The sequence below is a fragment of the Centropristis striata genome, chromosome 2 (genome assembly GCF_030273125.1).
Source record: "Centropristis striata isolate RG_2023a ecotype Rhode Island chromosome 2, C.striata_1.0, whole genome shotgun sequence".
NCBI lineage: Eukaryota > Metazoa > Chordata > Actinopteri > Perciformes > Serranidae > Centropristis > Centropristis striata.
The window spans coordinates 35,612,284-35,632,123 of record NC_081518.1 but is presented as its reverse complement, the minus strand read 5'-3'; the positions used below and the strand labels follow the sequence as shown (position 1 = coordinate 35,632,123).

The following is a 19,840-nucleotide window of genomic DNA, read 5'->3' as shown; positions in this document are numbered from 1 at the left end:
GTTTGACTAATTATTGTTGGTGGTACATGTTTTAATGGGCTCCAAACTAAATAGAACTTGTCTGAGAAGCTGACTTTGTAATGGTGAGTGGCCTACATTAAATGTAAGTACATTTTTAATGTGGTGTATCTCATATTGCGTCCACGGTCTGAAACAGCATATCAGTGCCTGTTTGACATCTTGACCACTTCCTATCGAGGCTGATAGGGAAAAAAGCAATCCAATTTCAGAGAAACAGGAGGTGTGAGAATCCACCTGGGACACAGGCAGGGCTGAAAAGGTCAACCTGTATGCACTGGATATAGCAGAATCTGTGTGAGGAGACTGGGGCTGCAGCGTGCATGCAGAGGTCAACAAGAGGGAAGAGGAGATTTGGTCACTCTACTCTTAAACAAACACAAGACAAATCAGAGCCCAAATATAGTTTGCAACTAATAAAGGAGTTTATATTTTTCTGCATGTGGGATAAATGGATGGGCTTTCATATATCAGATCGTTTTGTGTCCCAGGTGAGAAACATGATGCACTGGGCTGCCTTATAATGTGAGTGTTTCGCACTCTCGTTGAATCATTCAAATTAGCAAACCTCAGCCATCTGGCTCCCGACATGCACAGAAACCAAGAGAAATAGTTGCAAACATTATTTTACCCAGGTCTGTGTATGAATAGCGTGCCTGGACACTGAATAGAAGACATCAGAGAGAATCAATAGCATTCAAGAGGTATTTTAACTAAAGCAATGTTAATTATTTATTCCAACCATGCTGAAAATTCTCATAAAAAGATTTTGCTTTCTTGATTGCCGGCAACCAAGTCATTTCTTCTTTTGAAAGTTTTTATTTTTTTATGTGCAATAAATTCTTTAGTCACTGCACATGGATCAAAGCAATAATACCAACTACATAATTCTTTAGCATGGTTATGAGTCAGATGGTGAAGCAGAAGGCTGAATCCCTGCAGCACCTGTAATCAAAGTAAAGAATGCCCTCTTGGGTATCATTGGAAGATTACACCTACTGTATATTCTGTGTTGATGTTGATTGTTTTTCTGCAGATTACATGTCTAATGTCAACTTGAAATTAAAAGTAAATGTGTAAAATTAGATTTATAACCAATAGGCCTGTTTTGAAGAAAAATAATTGTTACTGTGCCATAGGCCAAAACAGAAGCATACAGTGCAGCATCACTGGTGAATTCAGTGTTTGTCTACACAGAGCTACAATCAGTTGCTCACAAATCCTGTAACCTGTTTTCTCTCCTGCATGAGCTAAGTGGACCAGCTGTTCTCAGAAAATAGCACGTTGGATTTCTTATGAAAAATAAATCCACTGAAATATAGCTTTCTTTTTAAATTGTCTCCGATAACCCTATAGCTCACATTTGGGCTATATACTTCCCCGGCCCTTGAACCATCTCAATCTAGCCCAAGACGACCTCAAAGGACAACAGCGCCACCCCCCAGCCGACCCCCCACCCTGCCACCCCGACTATAATGAGTCCTGCTATTTACCTCCAACATAGGGGGGGATGTCTATTGACAGACTAATGTAACTAATGTAGGCCTGACTAACGTAACGCTGGCTACCCTGATGTGTCGATCTGCCACACCGGCAGATACACCACTACTGGTTGATGGATAAACATTTATCCTCTGTGCTGTGTACTTCAAAATCAGACATGAGTTTGATGGTCCTGAATTGAATTGTTCCCATTAGGCTAAATTACATTGTTGACACATTGTCATTCATAAATATCTCACAGCTATAATTCATTCTCAACAGAACAGACATTAATGTATTCATGTATAAGACAATGTGTTTGTTCATCAATTGTAAATATTAGAATAAATGTCTGACACAGAAAAATAATCTGCAATGTCTTCCGTATTCATGTAGTTTAACATCATTTAGCACAATGTTTAACATTTTAATTCAATTGTCCAATGTGTGGCCCTTCACTTGACTTGTCTAATTCAGTTTCGCTTTCAACCTATGGACCGGTAGAGTGATGTTTATGTCCTGTTCATGTCCTTTTGGAAGTTATTTATGAGAGTAGTTTTTTATAACCTTCACCTTGTCTTTTTTCCTAACCTTGAACAAGTAGTTTTGGTTCCTAAACCTAACAAGACAGTTCCGTCTCACAGAATGAACAACAGTTTAAAACGCGGTCATCACCTGTCATATTTTGTCGGATATCAAATTCCCATGCAACAAACTCTTTCAGGAGAATGTGTTGAGTGGAAAAGAGTGGGCACTATATATATATATATATATTTTTTTTTTTTCTATTCTCTTTTCTAAACCAGCGCTAAAATTATGCCATAGAAGCATAATGTATGAACAGGAATACAGAAAGGTCAACAGAGGTCTCTGTATGTCACACACAAGGTACTTCAAATGTGACTCGACTATAAGGTGATAAATTGTTGAAATATATAATTCCCATATATATCTCCTCCATCAACCACCCTGCACCGCTGAGATAAGTGAAACTGACATATTTACCTCTGGTCAGTGGGGCAATAATCACATCTGTCCAGTGGCAGCAGAAATACATTTGACACTGAAATGTGTTAAAGAGAAAAAACGCTTGGCTGACTAGTGCTGTGTATCCACCTGGAGAGATTATAAATTGATGTTGCAGTGCAGAGGATGGTGGCGCGGGAAGGACATGCGACATTTCATTGGTCAGGTGACTAAAATACATCAAGCATACCAGTTGTGTGACGCACTTAACAGAAAATGCTTCCAACAGGCTTTCCCATTTTCAAAATGTATATGATGTCCAATCAATCAATATAATCTCACCTCGAGATTACCATCACTTCGCCAAGGTTAAACTCAGCTCTCTGCCTAATACATAAAGCTGAATTAAATGACATATCAGGAGGAGGGGGAGGAAAACACTGACATGCAAAAAAAAAGAGGGAGGAGAAAAAAAAGGCCATTCTTTTACAGTTGTGATCTCATGTCCTGATTTCACACTCCCACACAAGTGTGCCTGGCGAGGTCACGCGGTACCGTTCAATCATTCTGCCACTATGACAGGCAACCTTCCACCCACCGGCCATGCACATCATCCCTGGGCTCCCTCCATTAAATAAATTGTGCTGTAATAATCTCTTGGCTCCTCATATTCGTGGATGAGCACAGCAGCCTATTTTGATTACCCCACTTTCAGGCCCAGCCAGAACCATCTGTAATCCCCATGTTTTACCCTCACTAAATTAAAGGAGGAATTATTTAATGGAGACCAAAAGGAATAGACTGTCATTCATCCTATGCTGTGTCGAAACACTTTTTTTTTCTCTCCGCCTTCTCATGCAAATTAGCACTACAGTATAAGACAATTAGACATGGTCCATGAGGGCACATGCTCTACAGTCTGGGCTTAATTTATGCATCTTTTATTTATTTTGATCTTTTATGGCTTGCAATCATCATCATAAACACTGCTGCACTGGAAAAAAAAACTGTCAAAAACTGTTTAAATGTGGCCAGGATTGACATTCTTCTACTGCAGCTCCAGCACCTCACCTTGACCTTTGTGTAACTCTCACCCAGACTGTGACTCCTGCTGCCACCGCCACGCAAAGGGAAATCAAAATCGCTGCAGCTGTGTATGTGTCTCCATCTCATTTTTCAATAAATCCACCGATGGAAAGCTAGAAGCCTCACGAGACCAGAACAAATCAATAGCCTAACATACTCTCAAATCAACCATAATCAACCTGACTGAAAGAGAGAACGCTGTTATTGAATCTGATCCCATACGCTCACAAACATGATACACATGGATACACAAGCACACACTCCAGTACAGTTATAGTACTGTATCTTCAACAAAACGCCTGTAGCTGTTAGTGGCTGCTAATGCTTGATAAGGACTGGTGCACATTTTGTGCAGTATTCACATATCTTAAAATTCTTCAAGGGAATAATAACCATGGAATTTATTTCCCCCCAGATTCTCCACAAAATACAAGATCAGGCTAAGTGCAGGTACCACAGCTACCATTCTCCCTTTATTCTTACCAAGTACACTCAGCTTTCCCTTACCGTTTTAGTCTCTGAGATATGCAAACATGCATAAGTCAACACCACTATGCTACTGTGAGAAGCTGTCCAATAAGAAGCTATTTGTGCTAATGGAGGACATAAAAAAATGCTATGACTCACTGTAGCAAGAGAACGAAACATCACATCAGAAACTGTTTGAATTAATAGGTGACATAAGCGCTTTCAGGAACACAGTGCACATTTTCATTTAGTCAACACTTTGCCTAAAAGTTACTTCCCATTAACTATATCACATCCGTGACTACATCTGCTCAACTTCGCTTTAATGTATTCTCTGCCAAAAAAATTAATAAATAACAGGAGCAAAATTGTAAGATGTCTTTTCAGAGGATTTATTTTTGCCACTGTCTAGGTAAGTGTCTTCTGGGTAACAGAACTGGATGGAGTAATAAAAGACTGTTGAAAAAGTGGACTTTGCAGAGGGGATGGAAGGATTCGCCTGACTGTTGCAAAGGGATTTAACTGATTGACAGAAACTGCAGGACAACCGACCCCCCTCTCTGATAGTGTTGGCAACGCGATTCTAAAGGAGAAATGGGAGATTAATAGAGCCTTCAGTGCAAAAAAAGAAAAAAAAAGTTCTAATGGGCAACACCTTCTTTTCGATCTCTCCAGGGAAATGTGGAAGACTTTCCAACAGATGTGTCCTCTGGGCTCTGAATCACAAGATAATTAAAAGGCACTTGACGATCAGAGGGCTGCCTTCTGATGTTGAGCCGCATCATTTGTTTAGGACTGTGCACAATACTGCTGCATTGATAGAATCCACTCAAAGGGCTCTATACAAACAGGTAAAAAAAAATCACCTGGTTTTCATCGTACACAGATAGCCCAGAGGATCCATTGTGTGGAATGTGTATCATTTTATCAATCAAGCACTGAAATATTCTATTATCTTCAAAAGAGGCAATAAGCATTATACGACTTTTATCAATCTCTATTTACTACCAAGGACATGCGGCATTGATAGGTCTCAGCACGGCTTACGGTAGGGCGGCTTTTAAATATAAAGTTACATTTTCATGACGGTGACGAGGAAGCTAGCAGAGTGGAGCAGAAGCGTCCAGTGAGCAGCAGGGCAGAGGGGGCAGTAATCTCAACACCAATCATATGTATGGTCTAACAATCCTTTTAAACCCCTGCAGATATTTCATGATCGGCATGGACTTAAGAACAGTAATAATCGTCCTTATTTAATAGACTTCATATGAAAGAGTAATTTTGCAGGAACGTTTGCCTCCTTCTTTCCAGCGTTTAGGATTCTACCCTCTGGTTAACTGACCACAGCTGCTCACTGGGAGATGCTTGTTCAGAATCGAAGGAGTGCTGTTCAGCTTTGGATCTGGAAATGAGGCTGTAGATTGGATTATGATGCCATTTTTAATCCGTCTTTTTCCCTTGCGAGATATTGCTCCTCCCTTGCTTCTTAGCGTTATACAATACTTGACAAGAGAAGATTTTGCTGAATTCCGGCGCAGTGATGACTATGTGATTCCTTGTGACACTCTAATTTGAGCTTATAGTGCCTAAAGCTTTGATGCAGACATGGGAATAAAACTTTTAGTCACAGAGACCCTTCTCTTCTCCAGGCCCATTAAAAGGTCCCCCCTCATCTCCATGTGTACTTTAATTACTGCCATCTTGTCCTGTCTCTGATCCTGATTTTGGAGGACGTAGGCATCCAAATATCACGTTTCTCCTTCAGTTCATTAAAAACAAAATACTAGCTGTAAATCATGTCAACAGGATGTGTTAACTCACTGACATGTGCTCTTTTGCTCCACCTCGCAGCTCAAATATTATTTTAAGCAGTTTAATACTGATAAAAACATATCAAAGATGTTGACTTCCTTCAGTTATGGGGCATTATGCTTGAAAGTAGTTGTGAATTAAGGTGTTTATGCATGCTTTGTCTTTTTTATGTTATCCACAAAGAAATGTACAACAATCTTTTCTCATGCAGAGTTCACCAGCCCAATATTCCCCCCCTCGCTACATCTGTGGTTTTAATTGTAGAGTTGAGTGATTATGTAATCATAGTGTTGAGTGAACCACAAGCAAACTGCTCTCAGATCAGCAAAATGTTTAATTATGGTAATATACAGTATCCACCCTCAAACCCCAAAACAAGTGGGTGGCTAGCCTCATTTTTTAAAGCACTTCTCTCTCTTGCATTTTCATTTATCTATTTATTTCTGGTACATCTCACTGAGAGTCACATGCTCATCTATTTCAGTGCAGTGTGGAGACCCTGTTTCAGCATCTTGCTCAAAGACACTTCAAAACTGATGACTGGTGCCAAATCTGTGACCTTTCAGTATCAGGACAGTCTCCCCAAGCCCCAAATCACCCTTCCTCATGACATTTAACACAGTGAGTAAGGGAGCAGAGAGGGTCAGAGGAAACACAACCAGCTAGGAGGGGCGTAACAAAAATGGCAAACTGTCTAATACATGTCTCACTTCTTCGTGATGACCTGTCTAATCGGGGGTTTGGAAAAAGGGATCACTAATCAGTGCAGTGTTTTAGTATATTTTCATAATATAGTTCCTGGTAGGGATGCACCAACATACTAGCCGGACATCAGTACCTGACAATATTCGCCTGGTTGGCGAGTACTGGTTCGGCATGAACCTATTGCCAAATAAGATGATATTTGCCATTGACAGCAGCAGATGTTTATCTCATGTGTTCAATTTTTCGCTGGCCAAAAGTTGTGTTGGTCATTTGCAGTCAGACTAGGACAAAACAGTTCGTTTAAAAAGTTCAGGTTTTTTTTTTTTTAGATGAAGATTTTTATGTTTACTGGCTATCGGCCAAATAGTGAAATTAAACATTTGTGTCAGTACTGAGTGAGAATTTCACAATCAGTGCATCCCTAGTTTTTCGGACAACATCATGCTTGAGATGCCTGGGACAGGCTCACACTTGTTCACATGTCTGATGAGATGCTGGCAAAATACTACAGAGATGGACAGATCTCTTAATGCAAAATGTACCACATTGAAAACAGCAAACAGGTCAGGTTGTACCTGAATCAAATGTAATTGAACGCAAAAAAAAATCCTATCTTTGCTATATATGAATATATGTACGCAAGAGCCTGACCGATACGGGAATTTTGAGACCAATAGAAAGGGAAAATTCACAGATTGCTGAATACATACAGACCTTTTCTATGAGGACTATGCACACTTTTTGCACCAATATGACATAATAGGAAGAAAGAATATTCAATTATACAATTTCTTACATTGTATATAAAATGCATAACAGTGTCCACTACATCATCATCTTTAGAGCCGTAGTCCTACACCTTACTGCCTGTTTGCTGTTAATTGTTAACCATGTGTAGGTGATTGAGGAAAAAAAGGTTCCATGTGTCCACTGCTCTGGACAAAGTGCTGGACAAACTACGTGACACCATTTCAACATCACTCAATGTTTTCACATTATATATTCCATTAAAAAAGTGTTCATATTAGTGCATAACATATACACCAATATCGATGCATTTTGATATATCTATGATACGGACAAAAATATCTGCCAACCAATAGATCTGTCTTGCTCAAGTACATATATTTCTTCTACTCACACAAACAGTTCAATTAAAAAAAATAATTTTCATGCCAGCTGAAGACAGCTGACGAATGAGTCAATCTAAAATCTAAAATAAATGTTAGCCACCACACTTCTCTCAGGATAAACAGGCAGATAAATGTGTCTGTTTTCTATTCTAGGCTGAGTCTTATTTAGCCTTTTCCACTGACACCCCGGGCCTGTGAGCAACACGCACTACAACTCACATGTCCCTCAGAGTCAGACATCTTGTTCTTGAGGTAGAGAAACACACTTTTGTGGTAAGTGAGTTTCTATATAACATGCCATTACACCATCAAAGCCAATCAAACACCAGGCAGGCTAGACAACATTCAATGTCACAGGCAAGGAGAAATACAGTGTGTGTGTAACAGTGACGTTATCGCTCCATAAAATTTTACAGCAACGCAAATGTCTCCACATGATTGAAATGAAAGGTGCATATGTGCACTAAATGCCAAGGCTGACACAGCTAGTAATCAAACTGTTTTACCTGAATTATTATGTTAGAAGAAAATGTGTTAAATTTTTAAAAAAAAAAGGCTGAGGTCCATTACTTAAAAATAGATGTATTTTTTTCACGTTTGATTTAATTGGAAAGGTTGAAGGGAGCAAATTATTATCATGTGTATCATATGGGGTATGAAGCCACAGTATTACTATTTTGGCACTAAAGTGTGCACAAACAGCTCCCTGGCACTTATTGTGTCATATGAGATGCCAAAAAGCCCATATGTGTATGCATTTGAATGAAATTGTTTAATAACACTAAATGTTCAATAGCATCATTCTAAAATCCTAAAAGTGAGGCTTGAGGGCCTTAAATCTAGTCTTGCTTAGCAATTAAGAGTCTCCACGTGGCCATGAATTGGATGCATATGGCCAATAACAAACTCAAGGGCACTAACAACAAAGAGGAAACTGTAGACTAACAGTGCTTGTACACTTCCTCGATCCAGTTTTACAGCTGCAGTTTGTCACTAGTGCAGACAACATTTTTAAATGCTGACACACACTGTGCCAATCATTTCAAAATTGCTTTAGAACTTAACTGTTAATCAAAATAAATAAAAATACTTTCGAAATACCATGTATAAAAGAATGAATAAGAAAATCAATGTGTAAGCCTGTGAAGGCCTCATCACTAACCCTCATCAAGTTTTTTCAAATAAAGAAAACACTAAAGGGCTTCAATTATGCATTTGGATAGCATCTGCCCAAGATATTTCAACTGGCCTAATTAGTAAAGGTTGTTTTATCTGTGTGTAGCTCCATAACACAATAGTATCTACAGGCCTTCTGATAAATATGTCCTCAACCTGAAACTAATTAATATATTTCTTATACTGTATTATGGCACTGAAAATGTCCTTATTAATCAATTAACTAATTAGTAAATTGTAAGGGCTTTTATACAGCAGTATTGATTGTGATTATAGCTCTGGTAAAATGTCATCTTTCAAAGTGAATGACTATGATAGGAGTTACAGGTGCTTTGAAGCGAAAGAAAGAAATGAGCAGGCTGCTCTGGAGCTGATGCATGCCTTTATAAATGATAAACACAGTGAGAAAAACATCTGGCCATGTGAAAGGCATCGACGTCAACGTGATGCTTCATTCCAAACGTTTTGTTGTTTGGAGAGCACGAGTATGAGGGGTCTAAATTTACCTGAAATCACTGTACGGGTGAATTATCCAAAATCCGGCGGATTTAACCCGCTCTTGTTCCCGTTCAACCGCCTTCTCACTTCCAAACATCCTCAGGGAGAACTTGTTGACCCCTGGTTGAAGCATTGCCCCAAGCTGTCTGTGTATGAACCCAGCTTGATATAATCTCTCGTCGTCCGGCAGAATTTGATCAATGCCATCCAACTTTATAAACCCTGGTTGCTGGTCTGGGGAATCTTTCTGGGTACCGCCGCCGCCGCCGCTGGCCTCTTGCGCGCCTTGATCCGGCGGCCCATCACCGATGGCTCCGGGGGGGCTCTCCTCGCTCGGGGTGACATCCCCCTCGGTGATGAGGCGCCTCTCCTCCGCCGAGTCAGAGTCGTGCACATGGCGACTTGTGATGGACGAGAGGCTGCCTCGAAATCTCCGACAATCTCCATTCGAGCTGGTCTTCATCTGTCTCCCCATGTCCGTCTCCATGATCACAGACTCCCCACTTTTGGTCTCCCCGATGCCTTTGCAGCTTCCCCCAGAGGTCGGCGACGGTGAAGGTAGAGGCTTCATCCTAAGACTCTTCCTCCTGGTGTCCTTGTCTGCGTCTTCTCCTTCGCCCATTATAGATGCTTTCTGTCCAATGTGCTGTGGCAAACTGTAGAGCCTTTTACGCATGGAGGAGTGCAACCTGTCCATTATGACGTTGGGACTTTGTGGAGAAAATCAAAGAAATCCAGGTCGTTAGGCTGTATAGTAACGAGTATTGCCCACCAGCCCCGCGCTCCCTATCTGTTTGTGAGAGCGATCAGTCTGGAGCTAATCTGAATCCCTGAAAGCCTGCTGCACATGACATGGACCGCCGTGGCTCTGCTGAAACAGATGAGAGATACTCTTTCTCATAATTAGACTACCTGACAGTTTGCATATGTCCTCACGCACAGCCTGGGCGGTCCGCTTGGCCACTGCGTCCCCGATGTGCATCTTTGTGCCGCTCCGACATTGTGCGCAAAAGTGGAAAAAACTGCTTGAAAGTCACCTTAGCGTGACATGTGAGGGACGTGCCGACGGACGGTGATATGGAGACGAGGGAAAGGTCATGCACGACGAAAGATGCTCTTTTCACCAGATATCTTTGCCAGCTGCCATCAAACAACGCGACACGATCAGACAAAAATACGGTAGAGCATTCCAGGGACCGCTGACATCACAGATCCATAGTCATGGTGCGTTTTGGCGAATTGTGAATATTCATGATGCTGATCTATTGGGTTGCCATAGGAGCGAGAACTGCAAATAAGCTCAGCCCACCTTGTTTAAAGGGGAATGCTCTTCCCATTCTTAAAACGCTCTCCTGTTCTCTTAAGTTCAGGCTACAGGTAGGCAATGCAATCCCATTGTTCAGCCCTGCTGTGGGCTGCACCTGGAAGACCAAGTAGCCTGTTTGCGATCCTATGATCAGTCTGATCCGCTGCGTAATTTGCGCACACAAATACAGTCGAAGCTGGAATATAGGCTCGTCTAGAATTTGGCAAAAGGTGTTTTCGCTCCCATATTGTATGCGAGTGACCTCTTAAAACTGTAATAAATATATATTCATGTATATATTGTTTTTTTCCTTTTCCATTTATGGGTTTATATTTCACAATTAATATATCTACACTTACAGATTGTGCCACAACACATCGCCTATAAATAGATAAATATACTTCAGAAACGAAATATTTTCATCCCCTCTAGGTTGATAATAAACAAAAGCAACTGAAAAAAAGTTAACCCGTTACTTGGTTTCGTTGTCATTTCTGCAGGATCTAATCTCGGTATGATATGTGACATGTAAGATCTTCATCTTTCATTTTCCAACCAAAATAATAACACTGACTACATGGATGTGAAAAATGAAGAACCTTAAGCTCCTTGTGTGTATGTCATTAAGACAAAAAAAGTATTTTTGTATAATGTCATTCTGGCTCCCCATTTAAAAGACGAATGAGTTGAATCCTTGCCAGAGAAAAAGAGGTAAACAAAAGCTACTGTGGGGTGGCAATAAAAAAATGGTCCAGATATCTCAACAACAAATAGTGCACCAAGCTGACCTTTGGGAGCTTGTGGTCAGCAAAATCTAGAGCCTGACCAGTAGCTACATTGGCACATAGTTGAGTGCAGATAAGAAACAAGAAACTGAACTGCCTAGTCATTTAGAAACATTACATTACATGGCATTTTAATGATGCAATTACAATGTGTCCCACAGCAAAACACTCACAAGTTAATGTTTAACAATAAAATGTTCTGCTCAGTACATGTCTTGGTCACATTCCATGAAATCAAATTGAAAAAAAGGAGTTTTTGCTTTTGTTATGTGTTCATGTAGTGCAATAAGGTGGATTTTTAAAGCTTAATATCATATCAGAATATCAGCCTAAAAAAAATCCAGCATTACTTAAGTTATACAGTGTGACGCCATACCAATAATCAAACACTTGGTGCAACAACTGTATTATCCAATAAGATTGTGACATTCAGTCACACAATTATGACAGGGTTTTCATGTTGTTAAAGGTACTGTGACTTATCACACATTTTATTGATACATTTGTTGTGATATTCTTTGAGCACTATTATCTTTTTTTTAACGGCGTTGTCTTAAGTGCTACCTGTGCTGTGCCTCTCTTGTTAGTCACAATAGCAGCTGGATCTGGGAAGAAAAAATACAGAGAGATTAGAGCTGATGTTAAGTAACAAACTGTTTTGAGGAAGACTTGGCAGACATGTAGTGGAGATGCCTGGACCAACAAATTGGCCAGTATAATGAATGTAATAATAATAATAATAATAATAATTATTATTATTATTATTAATAAGAATAAACATTATTCATACAGCATTTTTAAGGACAAACTTACAAAGTGCTTTTGTTCTACAAGGATCTAAACAGGATCTAATACATTTCAGGACTATATTCAAATAAAATCAGACAATTACAACAATACAAAATAAAATTAAGATAAAACACACAAAAGCACCATAAAAGAGCAATAATCTAGTGATAGATTATATCACATAGATAGTGTTTTATATGTTGGACAATAAGTAACAAGAAATTGGAGAATTTAAATTCCAAACTAGGTTGAAGGTATTCTTGGAAACAGTGGCACCTTAGTTTGACCACCAGAGAGCAGAGACAAGCTGATTTTTTAACTGTCAAATGTCCCACACAGAAAGTATCTTGTTGACAATAAAAATACAAATCTTAGGCATCTACATCAGGATTGTTTGCTTGTGTTTTATTTATATTTGGTTCTTAAACATGAATTCAAACGTTACATTACATTCAAAACATGTAGTATATTTGACATATAACATTAACCACTCTTTGAAGACACTCACAGACTTCTCCATCCAGCCTAAAACAAAAATGTTCTGCTTCTTGAAACCAAACAAAGATGGCAGAAAAATAATAGTATATATATATATATATATATATATATATACCCACATATATATATATATATATACATATATATATATATATATATATATATATATATATATATATATATATATATATGACTCTTTTTGTCAATGGAGTCTGGTGTATTTACAACTGTGACATAAATGCTATTTCCAGTTTAACAAAGCAGATTTTACTCTTTAACAAAATGTCCATCTTTGTAGGGATACTGTATTTTTTTTACTGTTACAATCATGGCAAAGCAAAAGCAGCAAATGTATATGTACATGTAGCCTACAGCACATGTTCAGTTGTTAGCATAGCATGCTTATTATGTGCTTTACTCTGCTAATGTTAGCTTCACAGGTTTTTGCTCCCATATGATCGGGAAAAAATTTAAGTATACTACAACAGCCTGATAATGAAGAAAATTTGAACCCATTGCATTAAAATCCATGATGGAGCAGAGCCGGACCCTGGTCGGACTTGGCTGATGATTGGCCATTCTGAATTCGAGGGGCGGGACTTAGCGAATAGTGCTTAATTTAGAAAATAAATAACATGTTTTCATGCCTTGAATACATAAAATAGAAAGCAAAACATCCACCCCAACAGTCTGTCCATCAGCCTGTCTATCAACTATTTAAGGGGATAGTGATGTATTAATTTTAGAGCATTTCCTGGGTAAACACTCAACCCGGTGTTACAGATTATCAAGTGATCCTGTTAATTTGCGACTTTCGGCCGAATGCATTTGTGGTTGTCGTAGTTACTGCAGCTATTGAAAAGAGGAAAACAGCTGCCCTTTCTGGTTTGGTTTACATTAAAAAGTCAAAATTATTAGGGCCACGGGGCAATTGCACCAAGGGCGATTTTTTTCTTCTTCCTCTTCCGGACACAATTTCGTCCCGCTACTAGTCTACTATTAGCCTGGGTATACCCATACTGCCTTGCGTGCTCAAATTTAATTTCAAAACTCCATCCAGTCCAGTGGAAGCTTGTAGTTTTCTTACGGATCCAACATGGCTGCTGCAGACGCGAAACTCTCTTTAGCTGTAGATGGTGTTTTAAATAGTTTAGAGCGAAAGTTGAGGTCTCTCGGCGGCTCCGCTGTCCCCCGGCTCGTAGCGAGATCACCGGTAGCGGGGCTATTAGAGGCGCTACGGTAACGCCGGTGATCTCGCTACGAGCCGGGGGACAGCGGAGCCGGCAGAGACCCGCAGCAGCTTGTTTATTGCCCATAAAATCAGTGGATGTGTGTGGCTGAATGACATGAGGGGGAATAAAGCGTGAAAATAAATCTTGCAGAAAGCGAGAACTGGAGAAGCAACGCAGCAAGCAACACTCTCTCACAGACACACACACAGAACAAACATCCATTTCTGTTGCTCTACTACGTCATCTGGTATAATACAATTGGCTAAGAGCTACCTACAGACGCTTTTGATAGACATTCTAAGCGCCCAATAAACGGCTCCGGAGGATCGTAGTTAAAATAAGCGGAGTGGAGTAATTTCACAGTGTGGTATTAGTAGTTTTACTGAAGTAAAGGATCTGAATACTTCTTCCACCACTGTCCTTTTTACTTCTTTATATTATTTTTTTATTTTTTTATTTTAAATTTTAGTTAATTTTATTTTTTGAATTTTATTTTTTTCATAATGCGCATGCGCGGCCCCGCTGCACAATGTGGTTATGGATATGAGCTTTGGCTAAAAATAATATGCGCAATACTCTGAATACTTCTTCCACCACTGTACTTTTTACGTCTTTACTTTTTAATTTTTAATTTTTTAATTTAATTTTTTTTAATTTATTTATTTTTTTTCCGTTTTTTTTGTATTTAAATTTAAATGCTTTAAAAATTTTAAATTTTTTAAAATTTTTGATTTATTTATTTATTTATTTATTTTTTAATTTTAATTTTTTTAAATTTTTATTATTTTTTATTATTTTTATTTTATTTTTTTTAATTTTTATTTTTTTAATTATTTTTTCTGTGCAATGCGCATGCGCGGCCCTGTTGTGCTACTGCGCATGTGCGGGTCTGTTGCGCTTCTGCGCATGCGCAAAAAGCCGCGCATGCGCATTAGCGAAAGAAGGCCGCGCATGCGCTGTAGCGCGGAAAAGCCACGCATGCGCAGTAGCGCAACAGGCTCGCGCATGCGTAGAAGAGCAACAAAACCGCACATGCGCAGTAGTGCAGAAAGGCCGCGCATGCGCAGTAGCGCACCGGGGCCGCGCATTGCGCAGAAAAAAATAAAAAAATAAAAAAAATAAAAAATTAATAAAAAAAATCATTAAAAAAATCATAAAAAATAAAAAACATGACATGGGATATGTCATGAACATTAATGACACTTTGAAGTAACATCAATGCTCATGATACTTGTCATGTCATGTCTCTGACAGGCTTGTGTGACTCTTATGTAGACACCTTCAAAATAAAGTGTTACCATATCTTGCTTAAGTCACAAAGGTATGTTTAAAAAATTGCTTAAGTCATTTATTTCTCTTAAGTTACATAATTTACACACAGTGTTTTTGCTATGCCAATAGCCATCCTTTGTTACATCCTTTTTGAATGAAATGATCAATAAATGTCATATGTTACACATTTAGTGAAGTTTTTTGTGTTTCCTGCAAAACTTGATAAATTGAGTTAGGCGATTATTTTTACAGGGTGATGATATGGGACGCTATCTTAAACAACAGCGGTCGTAATGGTAATCAGACGAAAGTTGAAAGTCACCAAATAGCACAGTCACGATTCAATCCGTATCACCGGTCTGGCTTGCCTCCTCACACTCACACTGTTTGTTAGCACGTCAAGTGTTTATTAGCCTGAAAAATATCGACAATCAACTCATGGAAGTGGCCTCAAGTCAGGCATGGAGATTAAAACGCTACGGGCGTTTTGTCCCAGGCTCTGATCAGGGAAAGCCTTGGAAGGTAACGGACATTTACTAACAAGTTGTTGAACGGTGACATATAAGCTACCAAAGATTAGCTAGTTTTCCTGTTAGCGTTAAGCTAACGCACTCGTATGTTTGCATTATCTAACATTTGCTGACCGTCGTCCCAATTAACTCTATGGAGTCTTGGGCTATTTTGTCCATTTTTAAATCATTTTCATCCTGCCTGTGTACACCACTTAAATAATGTTTAAATGCCATGTTGGTATATTTTTTTCCAGCACAACCTCACCTATATGACCTCATAATTTAGTTTTTATTCTGACTTACTGGATCAACATTTTGAACCAAAAAGAAACAAAGGAAAACCTATACTGACTGTATTTGATTGTCTTGTGTGTTTAGCGTAACAATTTTGGTCATTTTGTGTATGTTTTTTAGTCATTTTGTGTCTTTGTAAGTCATTTTGTGTCTTTTTTAGTCATTTTGTGTCATTTTTAGTCATTTTGTGTCTGTTTTTGGTCATTTTGTCTTTTTTTTGGTCATTTTGTGTCTTTTTTAGTCCTTTAGTCCAACATAAAATAAAGTTTTTTTTTACTTTCAAAACACTATCATGCTCAATAAAGACATTTTAAATGTGATTAACAAATGTGACAAAGGTTGCAAATATAACATATAAGAGAGTTGCATCCAGTTCTATCATTTTATACTAAATATATTTGACCCTTGTTTCCAGTTTTACTTGGTTTATCATCATCAAACTGAAACAGGCCTCATGGAGTTTACAGCCAGAACTTTAGAGGTAAATTTACAGTAGGGCTCCACGCTGCTTTGTTGTCTGGATGTGATGAAGAAGTCATGATTTGATGCTTTCGGAGACTCCAGAGGATTAATCATGATGTGGCAGCTACCATGTATTAGCTTATTATAAAAATATTGTGTGCACACATGTTAATTCAGACTGACTCATATATATATATATATATATATATATATATATATATATATATATATATATATAACTGATTTTTACTTTGGACCAACCTGCTTGCCAGGATACATGCCCCAGTTTGTGCCTCCCATGTGGGTCATTACACTCCAATTACAGCGCTCAGTTTTATTTGTTCGCAATTTTCTAAAATCATGATCCATAAGTGTCATTTCAGAACCACAGAAGATTGTTTAACAAGTTAATGCTGTTTGAAGGTATTTCCATAATCCGCTACAATTCTCTTAACATAATGTTCCGTCTGCTGCACAGTAAATTGCACAAATCAAAACTTGTTTTTTAATTGTTAAGATTGAAGGTCAACATGACACGTGTACACTGTATAACAAATTTATAAAATTTTTAATTTAATTTTAAAAAATGTTGCATTTTACTGGTGTCTTGTAATACCAAATGAAGGTAATCTGTTAATCAGTGCACATCAGGGCAAGCAGGATATGAAAGACCAAGTCTGTTGACAAATAAATGTTGTCAATAGAAACCAATACTTTACTGCTACACATTTAAAAGAATGTGAAAAAATCTCTGATTATAATCCATCTGGTTTGCTACCCCAAATGATGAATGCCAAAGTAAGTGTTAGCAAAGATTCATTTTAAGATGCTGCCATTTGGCTTTACAAGTTGGTAGAAAGTGTCATAAAAATAGGAAACCATCCCATGCATGTTATTGGAGCTCAAATTGATGACCTGAAATGCTAACTTTGCCTAAGCAACAGTGGCAAAACTTTGTTTAGTTAAACATGAGAAAATCAGCTTTTACTGCATACAGCTTTCATTTAGGGAGCTGTAAAAATAATTTAGAGACTTTCCACTTTATGTTGGAGAGAATTCATGTTGACTGATAAGACCTTTGTTTGAAGCAGTTCTGCAGTAATTCCCAGACCTGTTTTAAACTTACATGCACTTCCAAGTCACAAAAACAGATTTCCAGAAATAGATTGAAAATACAACAGTAGCTTCATCAAAATAATGTGAAAGGGATAGTATCAGTAGCAGCACAGGCCTTGTTTACAGCGGACATTTGACTCGTCAACGTAGAAGAAGCACAGCTGTTTCATATAGACTGTTTATTTATTGAATTGCTTGTTGTCGAGAGATGAAATGGCGTATATCGGGATTGAAGATTTTGGCCATATCATTCAGACCTAGTTTGACAGTGATCATGTGCATGTGCAAAACTTAACCATGCACAAACATCATTTGGTTTATTATTTACGACCATGTTTTTGCTCCACACCTGTAGATTGTAGCTTATCTCACATGCTATTTCCCTCCCCTTCCTCTATCTCTGCTGTCTATTTTGCAGAGGCATGCTCTATGGCTAACCCTATGGCTGCATCCAGGGCTTAGCGCTGCCCGAGACAATTGAGATTGGTTTAAGGAATTTCAAAGTAGCCACAGTGTTTTTCCCCAATAGCAGAATGAATTTCTCCAGCCCTGACACAGCACTGTGGAGGAAGCTGTGGCTATGAGAGACAGTTTTGGTTTAAACGAACTCTGGTGCATTGGCCCGGTTAGTGCTGTTCATCTAGGCTGGTGTAAAAAGCTGTTAGTCTTTATAACCTCATGTTTGTTCCTTTTGGTTTATTTATAAAAAATCAGTGTGAAAAGGAACTGGATAACACTGAATAATTATTTTTCCCTTGGTGAACCAAATGAACCAAACTACAGGTGTGAAAGCTCTCTTAGAAGAAGAGGCTTCTTGTAACGCTAATTGAGATACCTCCAGGCCTTTTAGCTGTGGCTGAGGCAGAGCAAGCGATTTGAAGACGTCACTTTGAGCTCTGGTCAGTTATGATGGTCATTTGGACATAAATTTTGATATATTCTAGACGAGACTTTAATTTTTTTTTTTTTAAATAGACTAGTTGATATATTTTAACACTGACTTAATTATCTGTTAAGGATGCCATTACTCCACAATATCTTTACAAATATTTGCTGCTATATTAATGTTGAAAATGTCATGTGGAGAGCCATCAGGGATTGTAGTTTTTCATTAACAGCAGCTGACTCTAGATGGCAAGCTGGAGCTGTATGTTCGGTGTGAAGACAGGGATGGATGGCTGTGAAACTAAAGTCTACTTATATTATTCAGTATAACAACTCTAAGAATAGCACTACAGTATCAAGGATACATTCCAAAGTCTTCGTTCAGAATGAGTTTAGATGTATTTACACTCCACCCACATAACTCTGGCATACTCCAGGGTGTAATATACAGTTCAAGAGATTTATATGACTGATTTTATAATAAAAAGTAATTATTCCTGACATTCATGATCTAATAAAACGCATCATAGAACAGAATTAATACTTTGACTTGAAAAAATACACACATTTGTTTTTAATGAACAACCTCTTAAATGTATAGATAGCTTGATAATGAGTTGATTGAACCAATTACTCACTATAACTTTGCACAGGCTAACAATGTCTTCTCTTCACCAGGTGTTTGAGGCCAATGGCGATAAACCTGCTATTTTCCTTAGAATTGTGGAATCTGGATACTTGCTGGTCTTGCAAGGAGAGGAAAGCTTGGTAAGAAGTTATTCCATTTCTGTTGTTTTGTTTTCCATGCATTTTACCGTATGATATGCAAACAACACCAAAAGGTTAAGCCTCATATATTTACAGACTTCTATAACTTGTGATGTGAGTTAATACTATCAGTTTGATCCCTTGTTGACTCCAGTTGTAACGATTCACTGTAGACAACCTTTAGAGAACTGTACTCAGGAAAAAAGGAAGGAACTTGCAAAAAAACAACTTTTATTTTGGGTTTTCATGTGATGTGACATACAGAATTCTAGCTCATAACACTGTGACATTTTGACTCTGGACTATAGCAAGTGTAAGTGCATGAACACTATGTTGCAAAGGTATTGCAGTGTACTTGTGCTTGAAGCTCTGCAATTCAAAAAAATAAATTGATGCTATAGGGAAATTGCTTGAAATCATTTAAGGCTGCAGCTGCGATTGTCATGCTCTTGCACTGGCAATCTGTAGTACTTCACAGTTGTTATTACTGCTTGTCCTTCCCCATGTGGAGGGAACATTGAATATGAATTCTAATAATTATTAGTAATGCCGCAGCAAAATTACTTTCCTGGATGGA

General features: G+C 38.4%; 2 protein-coding genes across 6 annotated transcripts in view; one reads left to right on the top strand and one right to left on the bottom strand.

Annotated features, from left to right (window-relative positions):
* The window catches only part of hcn4 (hyperpolarization activated cyclic nucleotide-gated potassium channel 4), a 78,967-nt gene extending 68,926 nt beyond the window's left edge, over positions 1 to 10,041 (bottom strand). The window contains exon 1 of the mRNA XM_059358685.1: positions 9,353 to 10,041. Within this exon, the coding sequence (XP_059214668.1) occupies positions 9,353 to 10,041 (689 nt within the window). The remainder of the gene's footprint in view (positions 1 to 9,352) is intronic.
* A 5,427-nt stretch (positions 10,042 to 15,468) lies between these two features.
* rec114 (REC114 meiotic recombination protein) overlaps positions 15,469 to 19,840 on the top strand; it is a 43,593-nt gene continuing 39,221 nt past the window's right edge. For 3 of the 5 annotated variants that reach the window (XM_059350098.1, XM_059350113.1, XM_059350089.1), the window contains exons 1-2: positions 15,469 to 15,748; positions 19,174 to 19,263. In XM_059350098.1, the coding sequence (XP_059206081.1) occupies positions 15,665 to 15,748; positions 19,174 to 19,263 (174 nt within the window). In that variant the 5' untranslated portion in view covers positions 15,469 to 15,664. The remainder of the gene's footprint in view (positions 15,749 to 19,173; positions 19,264 to 19,840) is intronic. The other 2 variants (XM_059350116.1, XM_059350106.1) reach the window with 1 other exon arrangement.